This window comes from Equus przewalskii, chromosome 4, assembly GCF_037783145.1.
Source record: "Equus przewalskii isolate Varuska chromosome 4, EquPr2, whole genome shotgun sequence".
Taxonomy (NCBI): Eukaryota; Metazoa; Chordata; class Mammalia; order Perissodactyla; family Equidae; genus Equus; species Equus przewalskii.
In genome coordinates, this window is record NC_091834.1 from 10,621,345 (window position 1) to 10,635,091 (window position 13,747).

The following is a 13,747-nucleotide window of genomic DNA, read 5'->3' on the forward strand; positions in this document are numbered from 1 at the left end:
CTTCTATCTCTTTAATTTGCCTTGGTGTTAGATACAGATGTAGATGTAGAAATAGAGATAGAGATAATATAAATAGATATGGTATTACATGCAGATATGGTGTTATGGCTATAGATAAATAAAGCCTTGTTAATATATATAGTCAAGGAGACCTGATATGATTGTGCCTTGACCAACCCATCATAGACCAGCTCCATGGAAATACCTCGTCACTCTGAGGCATTTCCGAGGGCCTTATTGGGCCTGCTCCATAGTATCCTCACCTCTGATAGTAATTTTTAAATACTGTGCTTTGATTCTTAGGAAGTTCTTTGATTCTTGGGCGCTGAAGTCACTTCCCTCTTATAGAGAACTGGACGTTCCTGGAGTTTATGCCCCACACCCACTTGGAACCAATGACTGCCTGGGGTAGGAAAGAGGAGAAAGAGCGCTTCAAGACAGGACAAGCTCTGAGGAGCAGTCTAAGCTGCAGAGCCCCCTGGGGTGAAGATGAGTCTGGGCCTTCGCCTGACGTCTCCCCCCGGTTTTGCTTCTTGCCCTTCGCTATCTTGCTTTCCTTACTTCCTTCCTGGTTTCTTCTGGAAGTCCTCCTTTAATAAGTCACTTGTGCCCTAATCCTTGGCTCAGCGTCCACATCCAGGAAAATCCAATTTAGGATACTGACTTTATAAGGTTATTGAGAGGACTGATGAGAAAACGAACGTTAAGGGCAGAGAACAGTGCCCGGCACATGAAAATTAGCTGTTGTCATACAAGACGTGGCCAAAATTTTGAAAGTGATCTGTAAAAACATTTGTCAGTGTAACGCATGCATGTGGTTAAAAACCATTTCAGATCAGATGTACTCCTCTCCACCCTCAGGATTACTCCCCCAAGGCAATCACATTTAACCATTTCCATTTTCAGGTCTTACCGGTTTACTTCCATATTTCTAAATACTTTCCATTTACTTCTGTCTCTTGATTTATTCTTTTTATATATCATCTGTTCATTTCCTGCTATGGCGTATGAGAGTTTAGCTTGCTTACAGCATCTCTGACTTTCTCTTCCTCCCTTCTCCTAATAGGAGTGTAGGCCTACTTTTAGTTAACTTTGTAAGTTTTAATAGCATGATTAAATCCCCATTTGTTCTGTCAACTTTGAAGACATCTCTTGATTCCCCACTTAGCGCTCTGGCCCTCGCTTCCCCTCCTCCCTCCCTTCAACCTTTCACTTCTACATTGTCAAGGATGGTAGTGTTTCTGTTCTCATTAAATCTTCATGCCTTGTTTACAGGTTGTTTCCAAAATCGAAAGCCAGTAAACACTCTTAACCTTCCTATGGCTACCTGATTATTTCCTGCAGAGTCAAGAAATGTGCTGTGATCAGGTATCCTCAGTCTGGATTTTAGTGCCACTCAAAGAAAATATTCAAATAGATTATTCTTTCATACTCCACCAAGTTCTCAAAATCATGCCACATCTTATTGAACAATTGGGTCATGTTGTTTGTTTCTTATAAGACCCTACATTTTTTTTCTTATGTTGTTTGTTTTTTTTGCCTGAAGATCTTATTGCCCATCCTTTTTTTATTGTGAGAAGAAAGGTATACTTTTTAAGGAAGTGGCTACCATCTTCTAGCTGCTTATTTTCCTATAGCATTGAATCTGTTCAATTTTTCTTCTTGGAGCTCAATGACTTCTTGCTCTAATTTGGAACAGCTGCTTCACTTCTGGATCATGATTTCCTCAGGTGGCATTTGTTTATCCTGAAGTTTCTAGTTTCTTTTCTTTTTTTTTCCTATCCTCAGATCCTTCCAAAAGCTCAGTGTATCACTTCTATAGAATCCCCTCTTTCTTCTGGACATATTTCACCTAGAGCCTTGCCTTTATGCTGCAGTCTGGACTGGGTGCTCTAGAACGTCTGGACAGCTGTCATGGTGGGCCTCTCTTATATGGCTCTCCCGGGTGACATACACTGCTTCTGGGATCTTGAATCTACCTCTTTCTTGGTTCACCACATTCTTTTGCTGAGGTACCTACTCAACTTCCTAAGAAAAGCATGTAAAGACAAGATGTCTATGCCTTTGTAAGTTCCAAAATAGACCTTACTCTGCTCTTGCTCTTTGCGGATAGTTTAGCTAGCAATAGAATTCTCAGGTGGGGATCCTTCTCTTGCAGAACTTTGAAGGCATTGCTCCACTGATTTCAGCTAGACAGTTCTGTTAATAAGAGGTTTGATGCCAGTTTGATTTATGCGTCTTTGTAGGTGACCTTTTATTTGTCTCTCTGAAATCTTTTAGCATCCTAAAAACTCTTTCTCTTTGGTGTTCTGCAGTTCCATGGGGGAAATATCTGGGTATGGGCCTCTTTCCTTTCACCTCCATTGGCACTTCAGTAGGAAGCTGGAAGGACTTCCTAAGGTCTTGGAAGAGTGACTGAGAGCTCCGTGTTTTGGAGTGAAATTGTGAACTGACTGGCTTTCTTAGGGTGAGCGAGAAGAGAAGGACTTTACTTTGGGGTGCCCACATTCACATTACAAAACCTAATTCTTCCCCAGACCATTTTTTCAATTTCTTTAGAGAGGAGCATTCCCATTGTTTTCTGAGACTTTAGGCCTAGCTATGAGCCATTGTGCAGCTGGAGATGGTGGGAGGTCAGCTGTTCTGTAGAAAGGCCTCAGCAAATGCCCCTGGGAATTAGGAGGGGACTTGCCGCCTCTGAGTCCTCGCCTCTCTGACTTGCTGCTGGGCTTGGTTAAATTTATTCCTAAGTATTTTATTCTTTTTGATGCTATTAATGGAATTTTAAAAAAATTTTTCTTTTCAGATTGTTCATTGCGAGTGTATAGAAATATAACTGAGTTTTGAGTGTTGATTTCATATGCTGCAACTTTGCTGAATTCATTTGTTAGCTCTAAAATTTTTCTGAGGATTCTTTAGGCTCCTTTGGGGTGGTCCTGGCCAGGGCTTCTTCCCTTTGCTCTACAGTGGGCCCTCGTCCTTGCTTTTCATCTTCCTTATTTAATGGGGCATCTAATACTAATACTATGTCTCAGACTTAAGATACTCGAACAAGAGTGCTCCCCAAATGTCAACAAAGGAGTAATGGGTGGCAAATTGCCCTACTATCTAAAAGAAGGTGCTAAAGAACACTGGACCAGGTGTCTGTTTTCTCTTCTTTCCAACCAGTGATTTTGTTTCAAAATTTTTTTACTAATGGAAGGACAAATTCATTTTTTGAAAAGAAATATTCTCAAAGCCATGGAGATGGATGAGCAAGCTGTTGGGTTGCAGGCCAAGACAAGAGCCCCTGCCCCTGTATGGGCTGCTAGGAGCCCCAAGGGCAATGGCTCCTGATTCCCTGGGTGGTTTTTTAAAATGCAGGTTTTTGTCCTACTCTCCAGAATCCACTTTTCTAACAAGCTCCCCAGGTGATTCTGGTCCACAATTTGAGACAGGCTGCTGCAATTGGTGAAAGCAATTGACCCAAGAAAGAAGCGTGAGTGGTTCAGGCAGGACATGAAATTTGTAGAGATGTCTTAATTGGAAGGATTTTTCTCTTTGTTTTCCCCTGACATCTCAAGAGATACTTAGATCTCTGCCTAAGTGCAGATGACAGATTAAAGATATGTGTGGCACTATTTCTGGAGCCGATAACACTGACCACAAGTGAGATGGTCACCCATCATAATCTTTGAGGCACAGCTGATTTTGCTTGGGGTTTTTTTGACATTGTTGCCAAAAATAAAGGCAAATTCCCAGAAAGTTGTCACTTTCTGCACTTTTTCAAAATCCCCAGTCCCCAACACGCCATTTTCCCTTTGCAAAGATTCTGTCTGCCAGTGTAAGCTGGGGATGCCAGTAGTGAGGACACAGAAAGGGTTCCAGACCCACATCCTTGCTTCAGCTATTTTAGATGGTGTTACTCAGGTGGGAGGTATGCAGATGTCCAACTTTACTAACTCAAATTCCTCTGGCTGGGTTATTCCAGATTCCAATTTTCCTTCTTCTAGAAATTCTAATGAGCAACAACAGTGAAGAGTAAGTACAGGTTTAGGGAGGCAGAGGCTACATCATGCTGCATGGCTCTCCTTTTTGGTAGCCCATGACCCAGTGATCTGTAAGACTGGGGCTCACCTGGGAGTCACCGTCCCCGGTTAAGGACAAATCCATCTGGAGAATTCGTGGCTGCCACCCAACTCTAGATTCAACATGTCACAGAGTTCTATAGACAACATGAGCTGATGCCCTACTCAGATACTTTCCTTAAAATGTCACCAAGGCTGAGCGCAGTGCTGCTGCCACCCTATGTCTAAGTGTAGAGGAAACATTCTCTTACCATCATGGCCAGTTGTGACACTAGTAAAGTGTGCCGTGGCTCTTCCCCACCTCCCCTCCATGTGTACCTCTTCCCTCCCTTCCTGCAACCCCAGGTCTCTGTTCTTTATGATAACTCGAGACTCACATTCAAATTAGCATCCCCATCCTCACCATGCACATTTACATTTCACATCAGCAGGCCTTAAAAAATGTTTTGCCCGCAGGAGGACAGATTTACAACCGTGTACACTGTCCCAGGAGCTGAACAATTCATCACTGAGCAGACACCTTCAAGTTAGCCTCTGTTGCTGGCTACCTGTGCCATCTCTTCTCCAGAGCAGTATTGTGGGGGGCATCCTATATGAGCGAGTAATGATCTTTGTTCCAACCCTCAGGGTGAAACAGGTGGCCCCGTCTGTACAGGTGATTCTGTTAAGAGGCTTTGGGAGGTGGCAAACCTAAAATTGAGTCATTCCTAACACTCACTTTCTGTGTGAACTTGGGAGTCACTTAATCTTGCTGAGCCCAAGTTCTATATGTATAACACGGCAGTGATGTCAGCTATCTATGTGGCTTTCTTGAAAAGCTAATTCATTCATATTAATGAAAGTACTTTCCAAACTATGAAGCACAGTCTTTTTTGAACCCAAATGGCCGTCACTGTTCTCTGCTTCCTCACGCAGAGTGTCCAGCTTCCAAGTCTTCTCCAGTATTTCTAGAAGTCACAGAGGCAAGTCCACCGTCCACTTTGTTAGTAACGCTGTTGCTCTGCTCTACCAGACCCGTGCCTCTCCAGTGGGCACAGCTTTTCTCTGTGTGCCGCCGACATGCTTCAGTCTTGCCCACATTCTTGTTCCACCAGGCACAGCCTTGCTGGTGGCTACCTTGAACCCTCGGCATGGCACAGCCATGCAGAGTGGAAAAGGATTGCTCTCTTCTTCCCTTGTGGTGTACCAAGGCAGTGTGGCTTGGTCCCCAGTGTGTGATTATAGAGGAAGAGCTGTTATTATTATTATTGTGATTAAATATACATAGATGAAATTTGCCATTTTCACCCTGTAAAGTATACAATTCAGTAGCATTAAGTACATTCGCAATGTTATCCAACCATCATCACCATCTAGTTCCAGAATGTTTTCATCACCCCCACCAGAAACCCTGTCCCAATTAGCGGTTACTCCCCATTCCTCCCTCCACCCAGCCCCTGACAACCACTGATCTACTTTCTGTCTCTCTGGATTTGCCTATTCTGCACATTTCATATCAGTGGACTCACTCGACAATACGTGGCCCCAGCACGTGGCTTCTTTCTCTTGGCGTCATCCTCTCAAGGTTGTCCTTTCTGTTTCCACCTGGTGCTCTTTCTCTCCCTAGGACCAGGCTTGCACCAGGCGACTGGGCAAAGAGTGAGTTTGACTAGCCGTTATCTTCATGGTCTTTTCTGGATCCCGGTCCCTTTCAATGATAAAGCCCCACCCACTTCCTCCCTCCTTAGCGTGGCTCCTCTTCCCTCTGCAAATATATTTCTATGAGGCTACTCTAGTTCCCAGACATGCCCAGGGGTGTGAGAACATCAGCGGTGGATCGTAGCTTGCGCTCCTCCCCAGCAGACTCTCAATCCAAACCACCAGTTTGCCAACCATGCCCACATCTGCCTGAACCTCAAAACTCCAAGAAAATGCTGAAGTCGAGACCCTGACTAGAGTGCTTATAATCATGTGATATTATATTTTGCGTTAACAAAGGTGAAGGTGTTGCCCCAAATCGCACTTCCTTTAGCATGTGAGTGCCATTTTGCTTTCTGTGAATCCTAAGATGTTCGAATACCTTGCTAAGTATAAGATGCATTAGTATTTTTCCAGAATCTTTCACGGACTTGCTCTTCATATGTGGTATATATGATGCTTTTACTTTCCATTTCCCTGATTTGGAAGTAATGTTATATAAATCCTATTGAGTATAATTCTGATACCTCTGGTTGTATGACTCTCTCTAGATGTGTGGTTTCCTGAGAAAACCTTTACCAAAGATCCAAAAGAAGAATTTTTTTCTAATTTACAGCTGATGTATAGAAACTCAGCCAATGAAGAAATGCAAGATTCTTGGCTATTCCTTTGTCATATTAAATTATCTATTTGGGAAGTTTCAAGCCACTGGTTTTTCCATAGTCTCTCTTTTCCAAGAAATTCAGAGTTTGATGAAATTTTGTTTTGTTTATTTTTCAAAATTGCAAGTTTTTAAAATTTCAAATGTCCTAATGTAAATTTCTGTGCGTCTCTTTTCCTTTCATAGCTACCGTTATTGCAGTTAAATTTTACACTTAACATTGGCCTATGTAACGTACAGTAACCAGACATAGAGGAAACAATCATAAAAGGGCATAAATACCAGGGAAGAAGTAGAATCTTTAATCTTCTTTGATAAGGTCAGAGTTTTACCCCCCAAAATCATGACTTTATCCACAAATATTCTCTGTAGTTCAAATATATCCTTGAGGCTTCCTAACTTGTGTCCATTTATCTCAATATGCTTTGTACAAGGAGCCATTAAGAGGCTCCATAGTTTAGCATTGTTTTACTTTTGTTTTCATATTATTGTGTTGGTGGCTTTGGTGTTTTTCAGATCAGACTTACATTGTTGTATAACTCCTTCATGCTTTTCTTTGCATCCAATACATACCTGAATTGGATATTTGATTGTCCATCATTTTTTGCTTGCAGATGCCAAATTGGTTTATGTAACTCAAAGAGGTTTAGTTTAGGTTAATGCCTTTCCAGGCAAGCTGCAGGTTATGGGAAAGAAATAGCCAAGCAATGTGAACTCACTAACATAAAGCAACGAAGACACATTTGGGACCATGTCTCATTGGTAGGTTAAGGTCCACTGCACCTACCCATCTGCCAATATCTATCTGCCAATATTCCCGTCTTTTCTGTTTTTCAATGCTGATTTAGATAAATGCTTTTCTAACCAAAATGAAACAGTATGGTATTTAAGTCAACCATGAAAATAAGCACTGACATATGTGCCCCCCCACCTGAAAGAAATCAGGAAAGGCTTGATTTGAATCAGGCATGAGGCCAGATGCAATCAGGTTCCCAAAGTCTGTAACTCCACCAGAAGGAGAATCGAGCCCCCTCCCCAGGACCCTCCAGACTTCAGAAGACCCTGGGAGGTCAGAATTGAGCCAGGCTCCCAGATCTTCAAAAAAAGGTGATTTTGTACAATAGGAGTTGGGGCGGTGGCAAAGCTAGACCATCCTCTTAAAGTTCCAATAAATGGGATGATGACTGGGTATTTTTGTATATATACTTTTTTTTTTTAGAGTATTTCTAGGTTTGCAACAAAACTGAGCATAAAGTCCAGAGATTTCCCATTGACTGGGTATTTTCCAGTCCTCACTCACACAGACCATCTCTACCTCTAGAGTCCCAGAGCACTCTGGATTGATGTGCAAGGCAGGACACACACTGGACTGAGTGTTTGAACAGACCTAGAGCAATTTATTGACCCAGTGAGGACTTGCCATCCCAACTGGTCCAACGTGGAAGCCCTACAGGGTACCTGAGAGCACAGTAGAGGTATTTGATACCCCTGGGAACTGTCAAGCTATCAAGTATAGATTATATCATGTATATATACGTACATATATACATATATATATATGCACTTTTTTCTCCCAAAAACCCTGGTACATAGTAGTATATCCTAGTTGTAGTGATTGTATATTTAAAATCTACTTACCCAGAGGTTAATTGGGACTGATCCTCTTGCCACCACTTTCACAAGATAGGTTCTCCGCTTTCGCTAAGGTCTAAAGTCATTGAAGACTTCCCAGAGCCTCTGTTCCAAGGAGTCCATTCTCCACATTGTTCTTCACCTAAGCCATGCTGTCGTCTGGGTGTTTCTCCAGCCTAAAATATCCTCTCCTCCTCCTTTTTGAGGTATGAACTTCACTCTCCTGGAGGTTCTCTGCTCTCGTTCCACATCCTCCATGAATGCTGCCTTGGCCTCTCAGCCCACAAAGGACCTCCTTCCTGACTCTCCTGGCCCTTTTGGTCTGTTTCCACATAGTTGACCATCTAGTCAATTAACTGATATGTAACAACCATCTACCATTAGCAGAACTCTATAACAGGCACCCCCAAACCTCGTTGTTTCTTATGAGTTAATCTTATCTCCACGTACAGACTATAAGCTCCTTGAAGGCAGGACTAAGTCTCCTTTTTAAATCCTACATTCTACCTGGCACTGTACTAGCGCCTAGCTGATTTTCAATAAATTTTACAAAATGATTCTTAACTTTAAAAAAATAGTCACTGGTTGATTTCCTTACAGAAAAATGTCTTCAGGTGTCTTCAACACATGGTTTAATGTATACACGTTTGTCAAGAACATATTTGCTGCGTGAAGGCAGGAATATGATATATCACTTTACAGATCCACTGGATTAAAAAAAAGTATTTTTGAAAATAGGGACTAGTTTAATATTGCAAATAGCGCTTATTACCTTCAGAAATCTTGACTAATTCTAGGTAGGGGAGGAGCAGGAAAACCTGCAGGGTTCAACATTGGTCCTTGTATTTATTTGTAGGCTTGTTAGAAAGTTCTCAGGCAGAGAAGGAAGTGAACTTGTAGCAGTAATTTTCTCTAGATTATTCTGTGGCCAAACTAGCTGTCTTTCTGCTGCAGAAATGTTCAGTGCTAGATGGGCATATGAGAACAAATTGAGTGTGCTCAGTGTAAAGACAGCTTGTCCCACCAACTCTTACCTTTCATATAACAAGAAAATCTTGAAAGATGATTTCGTTCTCTCGTTCCTTGCCTGTCCTTGAAGTGCTGATGTGTCTAGTCATCACAGGGTACAGTTCCTTCTGGTTTGGGGGTTCTTCTCTTGGATCAGCAGGAAAAAAATCAGACTCAGACTTTTGACTCCGCAAAACTGAGAAGCATGTACTATCTTTAAAAAAAAAACACTGTAGAAACTTGAAACTGACATGTCTAAGCAAATTGGCAGAGATCTGAGGCAGCAAGTGAAAATGACACCATTCACCATTAAAGGTACGGATGATAAAAAGGAGATTACAAACAACTTCGTTTTCTGTCCTTAACTCCAGTCGAGCATTTACCAAAAGAATTAAACTGGTTGAACTTTAAAAATCTAAGGCAAATCTTGAAAGCATGAGTGTATTTGCCATGCAGTGTGGAACGGAGAGAGAGAGAAAGCACTTGGGCATCACCTCCATTTCTAGGGCGTTCCCAGGGCTGGTGCGGCCCAATACCTTTGAAGGCAATGCCTGACGTTTTCCATTCTGGTCCTCCCTGAATTTTAAGATTTCCCCCAGAAGTGACTCTTTCTTTTCTGCCCCTCAACCCTCTTAGATACATAAGAGCTTCAGGGCGAGAGGGTCAACTTTTTCTAAAGGGCAGACTTCTCAGCTGGCACAGGACAAGCTGTCAAAGACACCACAAGATGTTTTGTCATGTTGGTTTCAACTCCGCGTTCCCTTTCTTTCCTTGTAGCTACCTCATCCCTGAACTCCCAGCTCCAGCAGCTCCAGCAGCTCCAGCAACTCCAGCAGCAGCAGCCGCCACCGCCTCCACCGCCAACCGGCCAGCACCCGCAGCCAGCCCCACAGGCACCCCCACAGTCCCAGCCGCCACCGCAGCCCCAGCCCACCCTGCCCCAGCAGCCGCCAGCCACCTCCCAACAGCTGCCAGCTCCTCCATCGCAGCCCCCGCAGCCTCAAGCCCACCCCCATGCCCAGAACCAGAACCAACCGTCTCCAACTCAGCACAGTGCAAGTCCCCCTCAGAAACCCAGTCAGTCTCCAGGACATGGCCTTCCGTCACCGCTGACGCCACCCAATCCTCTGCAGGTATGCTCCCCGTCGGTCTGGCCCCACGAGCACAGAGGACCTTTCCGTGGGGTTGTGCTATCCCCGAAGGCAGAGGGCCAGCAAAACTTAGCATCCAGTTCCGCAGCGTCTAATTCAAATTGATCTCTTAGAGGGAAGAGGAAGCAAATAGCAGGCAACCGGGGATGCATGTAAAAGAAACAAATAGAAGCCCATTGATGTTGTCCTCCAAAGGATAAATGTTAGCTGTTTCCTCCTGTGAGAGGCCAGCACTGTAAGTGCACTTGTAGCCTGTAATAATTCCATTTTATGACACTTTTTGAAGGCAGTAAAGATAGCATCCAATTAAAATTATTACTAGCACAGTTTTGTAGCCCTGTGGAGAACTGCCTCTCTGTCCACGAGGCACGGTGGTTATTTCTCTATATTATGAATACGACAGTGTCTTACCTTAAGTACTTTGTGCTCTTTTGTTTCTATTTTTCTAAAGACTCTCTGGGGTTAGGAGGGTAAAGAAATTTAGTCCCAGTCTTATGTCCCAGATTCCAACCATCACTCCGTAGACTAAGAAGTACTCTAAAGTCATACCAAGAGCCTCAACAAATATGCATCTCTATAAAATATAAAGCTTTTGTATATTTGCTTTATTACTATGAGGCTGAGGGCATCCAAAATAGATATTTCAGGCTAATCATGAAAGCTCATCTTTAATCTACTATCATCCAGGAGCAATGGATAGGAGCATTCAGGGAGGTATGGAAGTTCAGAAAACCATTCTTAACTTAGAGGCCTTTAGAATGAAGTAGCTTCGAAATACAATGACTGTGATGTCAACACATCAGGTCCAGAAATTAATAGCTCAGTTTTTGACTTACATGATGTTTTCCCCAGTGAGATTTCGGATGGTTTAGTACAATTGTAGCACAGTGACAAAGACCAGCAGAGTGAGCAGCCCTGCCCTCAGTTCAAATGCCAACTCATCCCCTCCATGATGGTGGGGCACTCAGTCCTCCTCCACCTGAGGACAACGATAGCAAGGGCATCCCCAGGTCCTAAATAACAAAGTATACAAAGTCACGGTAGACTGGCAACAGACAGCAAGACAAGTGGCTTAGAGACTCAGCATTTTAGAATCACCTTAGCTTGTTGTTCCATAATTTGTTTCTATGAACTTAGATTCTCAGTGGTGGCCCAAAGTTTTCCTGGAAATGAAAACATTTGGGTGAGATGAGTGAGTGTGTTTTCCTTGGCACTTGAGTCTTGGCTACTTTCAATCTGAACATTTTCCTGAGTTGAGTTTGAAGATGTATCTTTAAAAATCTTACAAGTATGAGACAATGTAGTACCTTTGACAGGCGACTGAAATGAACACGGGCTAAAAAAGTCTTCATTGTACACTTGACATCTATAGACTGAGTAGGTATAAATCAAATTTACAAAATGCATCATTACAGCAATCCTAACGTTTTCAGCATTTGGAATTCAACTCTATTATTACAAAGAATTGGTTTAATGCTTTTTAAGAGAAGATAAATTTGATGTACCTATATACTATATGATTAAATGCTTTCTCTAACTGAGACACCAAAATAGGTGAAATTACTAAAGAAAAAACTTGTCCTGCTCAAAAGGATGAGATTTCTTAGCTCTGTCCCAGTTGTTGTGTGTGGTCCAGTATTCTTTACAGTTGAGTGAAAGCTTTGAGCTCTGTGGACACCAGGCTTCCCCAAACACTGTAACTTCTTATAAATCTCTATGGACCAGTGAAAGTCAAGTATAGATGACCCATCTGAATGGTTGTGGACAGGACTTTAGATGTGGCAACCACTCAGCTTCATGGAAATAACTTCTATTAGGAGAATTTCCAGAAGTTCTCCTAACGGTTTCCCATGGAAATCCAGGGGCTTCATTTGCAACAAATGAAGGCTCAGAGCCACATTTCTTTCTTTATAACCCTGAGCGAATACTCTCATTTTTCACCATTGGAGTTTGAACTTCTAAATTTAATAAATACCTTGGTAAGATAATACTCTGACTTCTTCTGTGGATCTAATGAGTAATCGCCGAAAGGGTGATTTGGTAAACTTTTTAAAATATTATTGAGCAGATAGAGAACTAATTTTGAATAAATCTGTATCGGTAGGAATAAAAGGATTTTTTTCCTTTACTACAGGCTTGTGTAAAGGAAATGGAAACTCCTATGTTTTTGAACTATTGTTTTTATCTCTACTAGCTGAAGGGTTTTTGAGTTTGTAGAACGTAGAATGTTTGAACTTTTGAAAAAGAACACAATTTAAAAGGAACTACAAAGATATTTAACTCTCAAAGGTAATAGTCTTTATGAACTAGAATACAGTGTTTTTGTTTGAAGATTATTAAGGGAATAAAGATCAACTAAATTCATATATGACAGCTTAAATTCTATTTTACAGTTCTTCATTTTCCTGTGAGCTTTGTCTTTTTACATTATTCAAAATCTGTCTGAAAAATATTAGTTTAGCACTATGCAACTTGGATTGTCAGGGAAAGCCAGTAATTCTAAAGTTTTTTTGCTAAAACAAAAACAAAAACAAAACTTTGAAAGATAATAGTTATTTTTAAACTGTACAGATGCTGTCACGTCTTCCGAAAAAAAAAATAAATGAAAGTGGCTTGTGCAGGTATATTTGGGTGAGGTCATTTCTCAAGATGAAAAAAAAAAATTAATAGTGCCGCAGGCCATAACACTCTGGACTAAAATTCTCCAAACAGTTCTTGCCAGGTTTTTCTCTAATATTGCTATATAATTTTTTTTCGCTCTTTTACTCAATTCCATGAAGTGGATTGCATTTCCAAAACCAGGTTGTTGTTTCAAGACAGGTAGGAGAGTAAAATATTACCACTTCAGAGAACTAATTTTGATTGCTCAGGGTTACAGGAGAGCTCGTGGTCTAGTGTGGATACCAGACGCTCGCCCCTCTGGTCTCTTTAGAATCTTCGTTAAGACTCAAGACCCACCCACCCACAACTTCATTCTCAGGAGGGATGAGAAGAGACGTTCCAAACAGAGATTACAAGCAGGAAGGTCTTCAGGGGCCAGGCAGCCAGTATAAACAAGTAAAGCAGACTTGGATATAAATCTCAAAGTCAAATTCTGAAAACAGAGTATGGGGGCCAGCCTGGTAACATAGTGGTTAAGTTCATGGGCTTTGCTTTGGTGGTCCTGGGTTCGTGGGTTTGGATCCTGTGCATGGATAGTAACAGATGTTAGCTCAGGGCCAGTCTTCCTCAGCAAAAATAAATAAATAAAATAAGATATTGTGTGGCTCAAACAAGATGCATCTATGAGTTGAATTTAACCCTTAGGTTCCAAGATGGATATCAATCCATACTCTATGTTTTTGTTCTAACCCATCCATCACGGGCTGTGCTAGAATCTAAAACTAGAAATATAAGAGTATGTTGGGTCGGGGCAGATCAGAAACATAAATCGAAGCCACTTTTTTGGGGAAAAGATATGGTCTAATCATTCCTGGTAGGAAAAACAAAGCACGATTTTAATTTCAATATGTAATTTTGATCTCGATAAAAACCCCATGAGCATAAGAATG

At 41.8% G+C, this 13,747-nt stretch overlaps 1 protein-coding gene across 8 annotated transcripts in view; it reads left to right on the forward strand.

Moving 5' to 3' along the window:
• POU6F2 (POU class 6 homeobox 2) overlaps window positions 1-13,747 on the forward strand; it is a 459,108-nt gene that overhangs the window by 326,476 nt on the left and 118,885 nt on the right. For all 8 annotated transcript variants that reach the window (XM_070615457.1, XM_070615454.1, XM_070615451.1 and 5 more), the window contains exon 5: window positions 9,823-10,178. In XM_070615457.1, the coding sequence (XP_070471558.1) occupies window positions 9,823-10,178 (356 nt within the window). The remainder of the gene's footprint in view (window positions 1-9,822; window positions 10,179-13,747) is intronic.